The 15,542-nt window shown below is 44.6% G+C and overlaps 2 protein-coding genes across 2 annotated transcripts; one reads left to right on the plus strand and one right to left on the minus strand.

The window, feature by feature from the left end:
- The first annotated feature begins 2,488 nt into the window (after positions 1-2,488).
- Positions 2,489-5,781, plus strand: tbxta (T-box transcription factor Ta). Its single transcript, XM_040188591.2, has 8 exons — positions 2,489-2,810; positions 3,111-3,375; positions 3,644-3,778; positions 3,857-3,918; positions 4,001-4,062; positions 4,197-4,370; positions 4,497-4,620; positions 4,888-5,781. The coding sequence occupies exons 1-8, from the start codon at positions 2,626-2,628 to the stop codon at positions 5,144-5,146; spliced, it is 1,266 nt and encodes a 421-aa protein (XP_040044525.1). The 5' UTR covers positions 2,489-2,625; the 3' UTR covers positions 5,147-5,781.
- A 5,350-nt stretch (positions 5,782-11,131) lies between these two features.
- Positions 11,132-14,348, minus strand: nudc (nudC nuclear distribution protein). The gene is made up of 9 exons (XM_040188595.2): positions 14,037-14,348; positions 13,332-13,409; positions 13,018-13,227; positions 12,864-12,935; positions 12,673-12,786; positions 12,240-12,434; positions 11,917-12,000; positions 11,711-11,829; positions 11,132-11,410 (listed from the first exon to the last, which is right to left on the minus strand). Exons 1-9 carry the CDS (start codon positions 14,109-14,111, stop codon positions 11,359-11,361), a joined length of 999 nt encoding a protein of 332 aa, XP_040044529.2. The 5' UTR covers positions 14,112-14,348; the 3' UTR covers positions 11,132-11,358.
- Between the last annotated feature and the right edge of the window lie 1,194 nt (positions 14,349-15,542).

Genomic DNA, 15,542 nt, shown 5'->3' on the forward strand with positions numbered 1-15,542 from the left:
CGCCGCGTAACTCACAGCGCACCCATCTTCTGTTTGATTCTCCCCTCGACTACGTGTGTTTTACCCCACGAGCCGCTCGTCTTCTCAATGATCCATCACTTCATGATCAGACCCTTTATTAGACGCGTTACGCCTCTTCCTCCGTTTGGGTCCTTGGAGCTTCAGTTATTGTATTTGTTTGGTTCAGTAACCCGCTTATGTCATAATCCCCCCCCCCCCCCCCCCAAAAAAGACTGAGTGTGTGTGTGTGTGTGAGGATTTCTTCTTCCCAGGACTGACTCATCCGCCCACTCGTGTTTACCTATTTAGGCCGGCGAACTCCTCTGGAAAATATGCACGGTTATAACTGTCCCTTTGTGAAGCACCAGACCTCTGTAATATTTCTCACCTAGGTGAGTGTGTGCCGATGCCAGAGCGAGGCCTGCATGGCTTAACCCTCGGCTCGCCGGGCGCCAGCGGCGGTGCGCCCAAAAGGCTTTTTGGGGGAGGCGGGGGGGGGGGGGGGAACCTCTACTGGGTAAACTTCATTTCTCTCCCCCAACAGACATTGTCTCGCCGCGCGGGATGGGAGGTCGCTCCCTTCCTTGCCCCCTCGGTTTCGGGCCTCCAGAGGTGAAAATCCCGAGATGTCGACCGTGTTGGTTTTTTTTCGTGCTTTTAAATAATTCTCGCCAGGCAACACCTGACGAACACAACACGCACAACAGGAGCGTTTCGTTACAGCTGCAGCCGCCCCGATTTATCAACCGGGCCCGGTGAGCGAATTAAATCATAAAGCGGAGTCATGAGGCCGTCTGTCTGTCGGAGGGGGCCGCCGGGTGGGGGGTTTCTGTCCTGTATGCAGCCGCTTTTTTTTAACACTCTGTGTCCTTCTCTCAGCCTCCAAAACGGAGAAACACACACACACACACACACACACACTCACTCGGGGGGAGAAGGAAGAGACTGCTGAATGATACGGGATGGAAAGGTGTGAGAGAACCCCTTTACATTTATGGCCTCTGTGGAGCTGGAGGAAGTGGCGTAGTAAAGAGGAGTCGCGCACCAAAGCTCTCACTCAATTCCAAGTACATCACAGACTGCCGAGTCACAGGCGAGAAAAGCGAGAAGTTCTCAGATGTGAATCGTCGATCTCACGATCAATGGGGAGCGATAGAGGGACATTTTTATTTGGAAATAAACGACGTGCGAACACGTCAAATTTGTTTTTCTGACACTAGGAAGATACATTGTTTCCATGAAATTAGACTATAAGCAACTAATATAATACGATGTTCAGTATCTTTTATTTATTAATTATGTATAAGTAATATTTTAATCATTACAGCAGGCCGAGGCGGAGTTCATTTATTTATACTTTGTATCAGCACATTTCCTCAAATCCTCATCAAGTTTGTTTGTAAACTGTTCTGTTCATCTGAAAAGTAAGTAACAATCGTTTTCAATTAAATAAATGGTAAAAAAGAAAAAAAGGGAAATTGCATTTCACAGTTTCCGATTGAGTACACAGCAAATAAAAACAATAACCTGTTGAAGTAAAAAAAAAACACTTAAATTACACATTTCACTTAAGTAGAATTAAATGTGTTTGAAAGCAAAATAAGCTCATAACATTAAAAAATGCTCCCTGACGGTAACGCATCAATGTCTAATGTCGATGCAGGTCGGGGTGAAGCTATTTATAACTTATCCTGTTTGTTAGTAAAATCACTAACAATGCATCACATGAATAAACTCGCCATAAGTATTGTTTATAAAATCTTAATGCGCTGCAACGATTCCACTTTCGGCCCTAAAGGCCTCCGGTAGAGCCGAGAAGGTTTGCTGGTGAACGGCGTCACACAGAGAGACTTTTTCACAGCTTTGGATCAGCAGAAATCAGTAGAAAAAGCTGCTGCCGAGCACTCAGCCTCCAACTGGCTGAAATGTTTAATATCAGAGGGAGTCATTCAGGCCCATTATGCAAATCCGGGCATCACCGGTGTGCCGTCCACACTTTGGCGCATCGGGGACACAGAGTCGCCCCTAATGGCCCACGCTCAGTAAACACGTGTGGATTTGAGACAAAAAAAGATGGGCACTATTTGCAGAACGTACCACTGAGTTCAAAGGCACGGCTCCGTGGCCTCGCTTCCCTTCTTTTGTTTGGCCGCAGAAGCGTTGAATGAGCCGAGCATCAACTGCAGGAGGCTGTGATAGATTTGTAGTTATCAGACTATAAATTCCCAAAGTTCCATCCAAACGCTGCAGCATATGCATTATTTTGAATTACACAAATGCTGTGAAATGTTGATTTCTTTTTTTTTTAGTTGGTTCAGGGGAGAAAAAATGAAATGTTAAAAAGTAACAGTTTATTTTTTCTATTCTAAAAAAAAAGAAGTTATATTGGTGTGGCCTGGTGTGTGGGGCGGCGTTCAGAAGACGTTGAACCCGGCGAAAGAGGCGAGGTGTGTGCGCAGAGGCCACGCCCCACATCCCCATGAGGTCCCTGGGGGCCCTTAAAGGATGAGGCCTCGCGGGTTTGGAAAGCAGTATCACTCGGGCCTTCCTCCCCTCAGCGGTGTCTCTGTGAGCCCCTGCGCGACGCAATCTTGGATTTAGATCGATCTGCTCTGCTTGGAAATAATGACTTCTTCCAACACTGACCAGCGCCTGGAGCATCTCCTCAGCGCCGTGGAGAGCGAGTTCCAGAAGGGCAGCGAGAAGGGGGACGCGTCCGAGAGGGATATTAAACTGACGCTGGACGATGCAGAACTGTGGAACAAGTTCAAAGAGTTAACGAACGAGATGATTGTCACTAAAACCGGAAGGTAGGTCCAATGAAGCAGCAGCCTGGAGATGCCGAATTGGTGCCGTTTGCGCGAAAAACCAGGCATATTTACGCGCTTTTTACGCACGGGCTTTTGTGGAATCCTCATTTTAATGTTACTAATTTCCAAAGATCATCATTGTGGCTCGCGCGTAAGTGCTCGGTCAAAAGGTGCTGCTCTGAGGGCCCCGCGGGCCTTTGAGGGTTTACAAAATGAAAACAAACAAAACAAATGAAACTGTCAACGAGTTGTGCCAAAATGATGCGAACGCTTACCCGTGTTGTCCTTGTTGTTTTCCAGGAGGATGTTTCCGGTGCTCAGGGCCAGCGTCAGCGGCCTGGACCCCAACGCCATGTACTCGGTGCTGCTGGATTTCGTGGCCGCGGACAACAACCGGTGGAAATACGTGAACGGGGAGTGGGTCCCCGGTGGCAAACCGGAGCCCCAGAGCCCCAGCTGCGTCTACATCCACCCGGACTCCCCGAACTTCGGGGCGCACTGGATGAAAGCGCCCGTCTCCTTCAGCAAAGTGAAACTGTCCAACAAACTGAACGGAGGCGGACAGGTGAGGAGGCTGTTTGACATGCAGGACGTTCGAGAAAAAAAGTATTGATTTAAGGAGGTTATTTATTACAAAATAAACATTTCACGGATTTTTTTTAATTTGTTATTTAAAAATAACGTGGATTATAAATTGAAAAGTTTAATTCAAGGAAACATTCGATAAAGCGTCCGTTACATCTCACGACTAATCAAAATTCACTTGTTTGAAAGATTTGTCCCGCTCTCTAATGATACATAGTGACATTGATTGGTTGTCGGTTTTTTTGTAGATCATGCTGAATTCTCTGCACAAATACGAGCCGAGGATCCACATCGTGAAGGTCGGAGGCATCCAGAAGATGATCAGCAGCCAGTCCTTCCCCGAAACCCAGTTCATCGCAGTCACTGCTTACCAGAACGAAGAGGTCAGCTGAATGAAACCACATCAACGACTGTCTTGAATATTGATCGAAATTCTCACAGCTGCCGTGTCCTCCTCGCAGATTACCGCTCTGAAGATAAAGCACAATCCCTTTGCCAAAGCCTTCTTGGATGCCAAAGAAAGGTGACGGCTTAAAACCCAACATCAAATGATCAAGGTAGTGCACTGACTGCTTGGTATCTAATATTGCTGTTATTGATTACAGGAGTGACCACAAAGACATCCCCGATCACAGCGCAGACAGCCAACAGTCCGGCTACTCTCAGCGTGAGTTTCCATTATTTAGACTCGCCTGAATACGCAAATTAAACAACGGTCAACTATGACGCACATTATCGCACAGCGGTCTGTGTTTTTTTTTTTTGTTTGTTGTTTGACTTGATTCGGTTTCATTTCCACAGTTGGAGGTTGGTTCCTCCCGGGCCAGAGTCCCATCTGCCCCAGCAGCAGCCCCCCTCAGTTCAGTGGCTCAGCGGGCCACTCCTCCGGCTCCTACTGCGAGCGCTACTCCAGCCTGAGGAGCCACAGAGCGGCCCCGTACCCCAGCCACTACCCCCACCGCACCTCCAGCACAAGTAAGACCCCCACCAGGGCCATCCTCCTCGCCTTTCACCCAGTCGCGCCTTTTACCCGGATGTGCCGCGGCCCGATTGGCTTGTTCGATTCCTGAGTTTAACTTGCGGTCCGCGCCTTGTTTCCAGACAACTACATGGACAACACTTCAGGGACTCTGCCCTCTCACGACAGCTGGTCTTCTCTTCAGATCCCCAACTCCACGGGCATGGGCACCCTGTCCCACACCACCAACTCCACATCCAATTCCAGGTAAGCCCCCTAACCCACACGGAGTTCAACGCCAGCCGTGCATTTTGCATCCAGAAAAGTGAAGAAATGGCTACAGAAATGCTGTATTTTCAACAAAAAAAATGTATATCATCAGCGTGAACGCACTTTTATTGTTTGTAGTTTTGTCTTTGTGTTTATTACTTGACGCGGTTCGGTGTCTGGGACACTCAATGACGTTCTGGGCTCCTATACGTGCCAGCAAGTGCCATCTTAATAACAGAACCCTCTCGTCCGTCTCTCCCACAGTCAGTACCCAAGCCTATGGTCGGTAGCCGGCACCACCCTCACCCCTTCAGGCTCGGCCTCCGGCTCCATCTCCGGAGGTTTGACCTCCCAGTTCCTGAGGGGCTCCTCATACACAGGCTTGACCTCCTCGCTGCCCGTCTCCTCTCCTTCCTCCATGTACGACCCCGGCCTGGGCGAGGTCGGGGTCGGCGAGGCCCAGTTCGAGAGCTCCATCGCCAGGCTGACCGCGTCCTGGGCGCCTGTGGCTCAGAGCTACTGAGCCGAGAGGCTTTGATAAGCGGGACTAAAGACACGAGCGAGAAGCCCTGGAGAAGATGACACGTGACATCGTCAAGGATCTGTTCTTCGTTTGATTAGTCATTCCATAGCCAAGTTGCGTTACAGGCTGGAGTCATACTGAGCAGTCGATGTGCAAAGACAGAACTTGAAAGACACTCTCTGTCCATGATGAACAATATCATTGTATACAGACCTTAGAATAGCTGCATGATCAGAACTCTGCTCTTAGCAAATTCCCAACATGCTTATTACACATTTATAACATGTTTATTATACAACCAAACTCAACTAAGTAATCCTTTATATTATTGTTTTTATTCTTAAATATATAAGATGAAAAATGGTTCTGCTAACATCAATGTGTATATGTGTGTAAATAGAATAAATTAACGTCCAGTGTTTTCCATATAAATGTCCCTTTTCTGATTGCAATAAATGTTCCACGTTCGGACTGAGAGACACAAGTGCCTTCTGCATCCCGGCGGGGTATCGTCAAGACACCCCCCCCCCCCCTCTGCACAGACACGTGTACATAACTATCTATTTGTATTTGAACTCACTGTGAGTCTTATTTATGTCATTTAATAATAAATTAAAAATGTGCGTTTTCTCAAATTCTGTCTGTTTATTGGATACCTTGGAAAAAAATCTGGAAGGAGTCAAGCAATGTATTGTTTAATTCTTAAGCACTTTAACTGAAAGATATTTTCTTGGCACAAGGCCATTGATGCACAAGGGAAAAAAAGAGCATAAAACACCATATACATTAACACTTAACTAATATAATCTATTAGTTCCAGGAGAAAATAATGGGCACTGTTGTAAAGAAAAACATCAATTTACCTTTCTTTTATTCTCATTTGGAGGCCTGGAGTTTAGACTTGAGTTGCAACTCTCACGTGACTCATCAAACTTTTGGCCCTGCGGTAACACGCTTACTTTAAATAACAGCTCCCGCTAAGGGAACGCTCCTTCGCTGACATGTGCACGAAGTGACGGGGCGATGGAGAAGTGTCCAGTTTAAGAAATCCGTCGGGGTACGTTTTCATCGCTGGCACCCTTCTGTGACAATCTGCGTTATGGTGCGACATACGGCTAACACATTCAGATCTGCATGTGAGGAAAGTCAAAAGGTATTGAATACAAATCCAAAATGCCAACACCTGGGGTTGAATATAATAAGCTTCGGTGTGTACATTAACGTATCTGTTACACTGAGCTGGGCCTTGCTGTGTTAGCTGCAGCATAGTGGATTCAAACAAAACTCTACTCTGCACAACTCCACTTTTAAGACTTATAATGTCATACTTTATTCTATGTTACTAATATGAATGGAGTCAAACAATGTGTAAAGGTTTAATGAAGACAAATCTGGGAAAAATTGAATACCTTTGGTCTTGACGTGATGCATGGAGAGAAAAACGTTTTTATTTTACAGTAGCAGGTTGCAGTTTAAGCAGGTGGTGTTAAAATGTACCAAAACAAACATGCTGTGTTTGTAGTGCATTTTTTTTGTTAAATACATTATATTAATATTACAAATCAGCTTATACAACAATGACCACGATTGTGAAGAGAAACCCCAAAAACAAATATCCAAAATAAACAGTTCCAGTACTCCGTGGCTCATACCTGAGGCCCGCACTCATGATGTCAGCGGTGTGATGTGTGTGTGTGTCGGGCCCACAGAGGCTCGGCCCCCGAGCAGATGATGGAGTGGTCCTCACCGAGGTGCAAATGAATGCTGGGGGGGGGGTCACGGGGCCACGGGCAAACAGCAATGAAGCAGCAATGTGACCTGCAGCTGGCAGCGGAGCAAAGGTCTCCTCATGAAACGCCGCCGGCATCTCTGGAAACCTCCACCCGACTGCCGTTGCCGTCGACTCGGACAAAAGCACACGAGCTGCCTCGTTCAAACTGTCAAATGAGATACGGATGTGACGCGTGGGTATCCATCCAGATACGCAGAGTAAACTTGGGTGTATTTGATTTCTTTATGGAAGAAGGTAAAAGTCCTTCTTAGCGGTGGTATACAACCCGTGTTCTAAATATTTTTTAATATCAAAGGCTACAAATACTTTTACATACTTTTTGATCATGGCAAAATGTGCAATATAACATTTACTTTTCAATATCAGTTACTATTATATTGGTGATAGTATTAGTTCACATGTTTTAAATTTAGTTTTTTTTCTATTTTTGATTAGAAGTATTTAAGTATCAAAACTAAATATTATTATTATTACTTTTTATACACATTATGGGGTTTTTTTGTATTCTTCTTTTCAATCTACGAGCAATTTCTTGCACAATAATTTCCTTCGTTATTAATGTTATTATGCCATCTTATGTTTTTTGCAGATTTTTGATTGTTTAATAAATATATTTAAGACATGTTTATTTTTAACAGGTGTTTTGGTGTTAAAGCACCTCCTAAATGTTGTAATTGGTGGAGGATAAGTTCACACGGGCAGTTTTAATGTATATAATAGCAGCACATGTTTGTATGACAAACGGTGAAAGTAACTTCCCCTCTAAATGAATTTTTATATGTGGTATTAAAAAAAGGCAAATAGGTTTTTTGTTTAGAAATGGTGTTTCTAGCAGCTGGTTTAAAGCACTTTGTGTTCACTTTTTGACAGTCAAGTTGCATTGTGGGTAGTGTAGGAATGACACGACGTGAGAAAAAAACTGATTTGTTATTATTTTGTATAGTTGCAAATGTGTATTTTATAGAGAACTGCACACTAATCTAATTTATTTGTCTTAATCTGCATTTCCCAAATGTGATGTAGTTGTTCGACGTACATGAGTGTGTCATGCTGGTGTGTCTACAATCTCTGCAACATAAAGTATGGTGAGTACGCTATTGAGCTATTTCTCATAGAATGTGAGTTTGAAAGTGGAATAACTTTTATCACATTTAGAATACAACAGTATAAAAGAGAGTGTGTGTGTGTGTGTGTGTGTGTGTTGATGCAAACCTGTTTATGAGCACTTGTCCAGACTTAACGGGGAGGATGTTTGCTGATGGTCTTTGCTCAGTCTGGAGCGATAAACAGGTCCTGCTGGGCCCAGAGCATCTTTTCCCTCTAACTTACACAGTGTGTGTGTGTGTGTGTGAGAGTGTGTTGATCTGAGGACCCTGAGCTCACTGAAACCTTTGTTCTCCAAGATGGCTGATCCGCTCTGCACACCGCAGCCTGCAGCCTGTGTTGGCCTTCGCTAATTGACAATTGGAGTTTGACTTTGCACACTGGCCTCCTCTCCACCCCTGGAAGTGTGTGTGTTCCAAATACGCTTTACCGAGTGTGCCCGGCACCCAGGTGCGGAGGACAGATGCAGATGTTGGGTCGGGTCACTGACGCCTTATTGTAGTTATTAGTTTCAGTCGTAGCAAAGCAGTAGTGCGACGGAAAACAAACCAAAACCTCCATTTTCCATCGTTTTTTGATGACAAATTGAGTTTATTTAAGACATAAATGAAAAATAGAAGAAAGAATTGGAGACTTGTTGAGTCAGGAAGACGCTTCCAGGAACCGAGCAGCCTTTACGGAAGACGACCGAAGGGGCGAAGCAGACCTCCGCAAACATCGCCATGATGACGCTGATTCACATCGTGCGGGGCTTTTGCGGATGATTTACGAGGGGCCGCTGGCCAAAAAACAGGTTGTCATGTCTGGAACAGCGAGTCGACGCAGCGGCCCGCGGGGAGGTGTGTTTGCAGACCGCCCCCTCGTCCGCCCCGAAGGCCGAACCCCGTCCCTCTGATGTCTGTGTGTCTTCGTTAATGAAGAAATTCTGGTACCTTGGTGAGACATTGCTCTCAGCTGAGCAGACCCGGCCTCCTCCGTGCCCTCGACCCCTGCACCGTCCTACGGCCGCCCCGCCCACCCGCCGTCCCACCAGGCCCCGGGCGTCCCCTCCCTTGCAGTTGATGGAGTTATTCCCCCAATTTGAACTTATCACAACCCATCAGTGTTTTGTTAGCTTGCCAGGCTAACGCAACGTAGCGTCTCAATCTGTCCTCTTTCCTCCTAGAAGTCAGACGAGTTGCATTTTGGGTAGTGTAATGGAGGCAGCCGCTTGGTATAGTCAGAGAGGGGAAAAACATCTTCAAAAATTACATTTTACGACAACTCAAGCCAGAATTTTTAAACAAGAAAATGTCCGTATATTCATTTCAATCACTGGGGTCCGACCTGGTGTTTACAACCCTCCAAGTGCAGCGAAAATAAAATAAATAAATAAATGTCAGCTTTCACAAGATTGCGGAAGGAATAGGGAATACGGAAAAGAAAAACTAAACATTTATGTTATCATATTATATATATATTATTATACAAATATCATTTATTATTTTATTTTTTTTAATAAATATGTATTTTTTGTCTGAAAAAGCATTAATTTCACCCTCGTAAAAATTCTAATTATGGTTGAAAACTCCAACTCCATTTTACACTCATTCTCAAATATGTATGTATATATATATATATATATATATATATATATATATATTGGTATAAAAAAAAGTGTATTCACACGAAAAGATGTCATACACTCCCTAATAGCAAACAAAACATTTGCAAAAAAAGAAACCCTGTCCCAATGACACAGATGTCCGAGGAGTGTTCTTGAACTACATGAGCAATTTCACACATTAGGAAGACTTGCTAGCCGGCATAAGCTAATGTATGTTTCCTCCGGTCAGCACGGCGGTGGTGACGGCCTCTCACCAGCCTGACAGGCCGGTCCAGCTGGAGGTGGACGGTCACACGAGCACAGAGGACGTGTAAGCAAACTGGTCCTCGCTGAAGTAACACTTGGCAGAGCAGCATGACATCCAGCGCGGCCCGAGCGAGAGGCCGGAACGCTGATTATCCAAAAAAGCGTTCAGGCGCCATGAGGAAGAGTTCAGCGTACGATGTTGTCCATCGCATCAACAAGTGGCTCTGCAGAGAATCATGCAAAAGAGATTTACATTGTGCCCCCCCCCGCCACCAAAAAAAACATGGGCACACGTGGAGGGTCATTTACGATGGGGAAAAAGCATAAAATAATTAGTTTACTAAAAAAAAGGACTCGGACAGACGAGATGTTGGCATGACGGCATCAAACTGCATCTGTGTTCATTCTGGTTCGACATAACAGTAAAAAATTTTATATTTTACTTCATGTCACACACTTAAAATCCACCTTTTTTTATACATTAAAGTGTGTTAACAGATGTTGTGGATCCTACATTATGTGTAATAAGTTGTTTAAAGCTTAACGTCCTCAGGAAGCTCATCCCAGCAGGAAGCTGTACACAAACTCTCTTCACACTTTAAGGACGATGCTGCTCCCTTGTGGCTCAAAATCAGAAGTCGTTCCATGTGCACAGCGGGTTTTCGACGTGATCTAAACAGGAAGCTTAACATAAACAGACTGAAAATTAATTTTGTGTTTTGTTCTCAGTTAGAAATGCGTGCCCTCCACATCAGGACTTCAAGTACTATGCAGTGAACTTAAGGGACAACTCTTGGGGAACCTGCTCTTAGTGGGCCAGTAGCCTTCGGATGGCATCAGAGTTCATTGCCTCAGCGGGAAGTTGAAGATCAGCAGTCTTGGCCTTAAACTCAAGGGTGTGAACTAACAAATTCAAAGCCAGTAACAACACAAGTGAGCCTGGATAAGGCAAATAATTAAAACGGTCCTGCTTGTAGTGATGTTCGATTCCGCGCTGCTCTAAACTATCAGGGTAGCTCTGTTATCCTTCTTTAGTAGCACATTACTAAGGAGTTTCTGACGCTGTTGGAACAGCGCATACACATCTGTTAGTATATATACTGCGTTTATGTTTTAAGTGTGGATTATTCCACCAGCTGGATCTATTTTTTAATGCCTTGTAACAACCTGCCAGGTTGTCTTTGTAACTGAGAATTCAAATGAATTTTCACAAACAAAAAAATACTCATCACTCATCTTCACATCACTTAAATTCCTTTATTAAAAAAAAAGACAGAAAGACACATCTTTAAATATTGAGACAACATGCAGAAGGTAGAACGAGGGCCGTTCATTCGTCGACCTCAGCGAAGGTCCCAGTGATTCACTTCACACGAGTCACAGAGAGAAGAGAAGAGCAGATGGTTCCTGATATTTCGGTTCCGATACGATGCACACGAGTCTCCATGCGGATTCCACAGAGTCTCAGCTGAATTTGGCTTTAGAGAAATCCATCTCTGGGTGTTGGGACATGAACCTGCAGAGACAGAACATGATGCTTTCAGTCTATCCTTTGAAAGAAATCACATTTGAAGTTGTTGTTGACCTCATACTTTAAAAAAGGCATAAAACAAAGGAAAGGATATAATAAAACAACTGAAAACAGCTCCCCTGATTACCGTAGAACTGTAACCCTTTGACAATGTAAATAATCTTCAGAGGGAAGTTTTAAACCCAGATTTGGTCGTCTGGTTTGAACGAAAGTAGCCCGAGGTTGACGAGACGGTCGACACATCGATGAACCGGTCTCTTCTGACCAACCACTGCGCAAACTCACTTTTTAAGAATGTCCTGCTTCTTCTGCTCTTCGGACGTAGGCAGCCCCATCGATTTCTGCCTCTGGTCGTACATCATCTTCTCCACCATGCCGCGCGTCTCTCCGTCCAGGTCTGACAACTGCTCGGCGGGAGAAGCGCACGGTTAGGACGAGGCAAGAAGTTATTACTCCTTATGTGGAGGAGGGAGGGAAAAAACATCTGTTACCTTTGAGTTTTCTGGACAGACTTTCTTGGTGTTGATTTCTGGATCTGTGGTGACAATCTTGCTCCACCACTCCATTTTATTAATCTGAAATGAAATCAATATGATCGGGCTTAACGACTCAATGGTTATTTTGTTCGATTAGTCACTGATGAGGAGAAACAGGATACGTGGTTATAATAAACCAATGGTTCGAGGCTCCTTTCAAACAGTCGGCGTGAAAAAAAAAAAAAAAAAAAAAGATTTAGCCGAGCATCGCCATAATATCCTCTGCTCTCATGTTTCATCGGGTGAAAAAAGTATATTCTAAGATCTTTTGTTCTTACCTTTTCCAAGTGGACCGTAACCATCTTGCCATCGTCAATGAGCCAGGAGCTTTCTTCCACCTTCACCTCGTTGTAGAGCTCGCCTTCGATGACAGGGGGGTGTCCCTTCAGGCCGACTTTGATAGAGCGTCGCTGGATGTCCACCACGACGTCTCTCCCCTTAATGCGGAACTTCACATCGAAAGGCACGGACAGCTGAGGGGGGAGGATGTCAACGTACACCGTTAGATTCTACGGAAATCAAAACTACGATAGCAAACCACACACACACTGGAGCCACGATCACGCGAGGGACGTGTTGAGGGACACCGCATGGGTAATTTGGTAAAAATGACCACTATACTGGTTCTGCGAGGAGCTTGGGGAAGGCGATCTGGTGACGCGGACAACGTTCAGCAGAAAGGAGTCACGGCATCAGTCTGAAAACACTCACATCAACCTCAGACAGCGACTGCGTCCACCTGTAGTTCGGCAGGTCAGCTCCGTTTTCTGCGTTGGGCTTCAGTTTATCTTTGTCCTTCTCATCTTCTTCTCCTTCCGAGTCAGTCTGGGGGAAGAGAAAGTACGTCGGTAGAAACAGACCTAACCAACGGGCCACGACCCTTTAACCAACGCTCCACTCACCCCCTTCTCTTTGTCTACTTTGTCCGATGGCTTTTCTGCATTCGATGTGTCGTTCTTCTTTTTCTCCTCTTTCTTTTTTTTATAAATGACACAGAACACCAATCAATAATTCATTCATGCAAGTGACGGAGCACGAAAGGCTCCCAGAATTCACCTTGTCAAGTTCGGACTGAAGCTTCTCCGCCTCTTCGTCGGTCAGCTCCTGAATTTTGGGGCCATCTTCATTCTTCTTTTTCTTATTGTCCTCCGCCAGCTTGGCAGCTCTCTCGGCCTTCTCTTTCTTTTCCTTCTCCTGTTTGGTCTGCTTCTCTTTGTGGGACTTGAGCGCCAGCTGACTGTGGTGGGCGAGAGCTTCCTTCACCAGCTGCAGGAAAGAGACGAAGGGACATGATGCACGAGTCCTGACGTGGAGACACAGCGTGTCGCATCACGGGTCACATGGGCCGCTGGTGTATTCACAGTGCTCACCTTCTCTGCAGCACCTGCTTCTCCGCCGGTGAAGAAATCCGTTTTGCGGCGCAGGAAGCTGAAAAACGTATTTACCAACTGTGGAGAGAGGAAAAAAAATAAGAGGTCACTAAATAGGAAATATATAATTTATCATGAGTCATTTGTGCTTGAGAGTTCTTGACATAACTGGCTTATACGATAATCCACATATACGGATCAGCTCAACGTTTTTATTTAACATAAAACGATTCTTCACATCCTCCAAAGTCTCGTGACATTATTCTGAATGAGTATTGTTAAGGCAAATATCGATTCGTTTCGAAAAATACGTTTGTCTCCGTCCACACAGAGGGCCGCATCTCACCGCTAAATTGCCGACAATTTTCAGGAAACCAAATCTCCAGGAAAAGGTGTTATAATAAAAAAAAAACATTTCAATCGAACCGGTGTTCTGTGCTACCTTGTAAGCCACGTGTATGCCACATTCAACACTAACAAGTTACATTGATTGATTGATTGCAAGAAGTATAGTGATGTGTGTCCAGCAGGATAGTCTATCAATAGTGATGAACACCTTTACCTCAACCTGTATATGTATATATTGTATATGGTCGATTTTTCAGAATGAGACTTCTTAACGGTAACTCCTAGCTTACAGGCTAACTAACGTTAGCTTCGATATTTACACGGAGGCTTTCACACGTTAGCGACACATGAACTTACCTCTTGTATCCCTCCTTCGTGTTGTTGCGCCATAACAAGCAACATGCCGTCATACTTCTCTTCATCGTCACCCATGTTTGCAGATTAAGAAACGTTTGAATACAATGTTAGCTGCCCGAATGACGAGCGAAAAGTTGAGTTAGGCCCGTAGTCACTGGTGACACAATTCACTTCCTGGAAACAAACCCCGCCTACGGAAAATCTGTCCAATGGGGAGGATGGATTTGAAATGTAAACCAAAGCATCCAATTAAGTAAGAGTAGTGGTTCAGGAGCGATTGGGGCGTGCGCAGAGAATATTCTAGAGAATAAGCTATTTAATAGTATTTCCTTTTCGACTAGTCATTATAATTTTAAATGCAAAATATTATTGTTGTTGTATTAATGGACGTATGCCCTCGTGAAGTCAAAAACATAGTGTAATGAAAAATAGTTAAAGTAGCATAGGAAAAAAAAGATTATAATTAAAGATATCATGGACACTTGTAGGCTTCTTTAAAGGCTTCACAAGTAATAAGTAGACTGCTTTCCAAAAAAATCTTTAGTTAAAATTTTGTATAAATCACATCTTCTAGCCTAAATTACAATTGTGGATACCATCGATAAAGGCAGCTATACCGTTTCCACCAGTTTAATGTTTATGTGAAAGAATAAGCCACTTGTCATAAATTATAAAAAGTATCTTTACTGACGATTAGTATTATTATAGAGTACACATAGTAAGTAGAGGCGATATCCATAGTTGGTACTAGACTAAAGTTCACGGCTGTATCTGTGGTCCAGATTTTAGCATCTAGAGTTGTTATTTACAAAACCTGTTCAACCCTTTGGTGCCGTTCAGGGTGCGACTGGGACATAGATCAGACGTTGACCCCATTAGTCCTTGATAGACGGCTACAGGCAGAGTTAATGGCTGAAGTAAACATGATAAATGTCATTCTCCACCCCCAGCAGCTTTTGTATTTCCCTTCACCGTTCAGCTCCAGAGTTTAACAATCCTTATTGACGCCGCTTGGAGAAAACCTAACCGTCTGCATGACAACTTCAGGGTCACTTTTTTCCCCCCCGTGAATGCAGAGACATTAAAAAGCAGCGTCCAGGCTGAGGACGCCACATCCCGGATGAGCACCATCGAGCCCGAGCAGGTGAAGTGCGCTGGAGTCACCTTGCGTATACTTTTTCCTACTCGATGTTCCCCCTGGAGAAAATGACCGTACCACTTCTGCTCGGGTTACCGGGATCAGCCTCCTCACACTTGATCCTTCATGACATCTTGAGTGGGAGCACGAATCGCCACCTGAATGACAATGTTGTTCATTGGGGCCCTCTTCAAGAAGTCAAGTCACGTCCTTCCAGCAGCCTCCACCATTCAGACTGTGAGATGTTAGATGTAGATGTTACATCTATTAACGGAGATGTTGATCCCAGTGAGAAAGCCGTAATGGGGTTAAGTGTTGTTGGAAGTCATTTTTGGGGTTAGGGTTGAAGAGGCCCGTTGAATAAACAT

The sequence above is a fragment of the Gasterosteus aculeatus genome, chromosome 10 (genome assembly GCF_964276395.1).
Source record: "Gasterosteus aculeatus chromosome 10, fGasAcu3.hap1.1, whole genome shotgun sequence".
Classification (NCBI taxonomy): Eukaryota; Metazoa; Chordata; class Actinopteri; order Perciformes; family Gasterosteidae; genus Gasterosteus; species Gasterosteus aculeatus.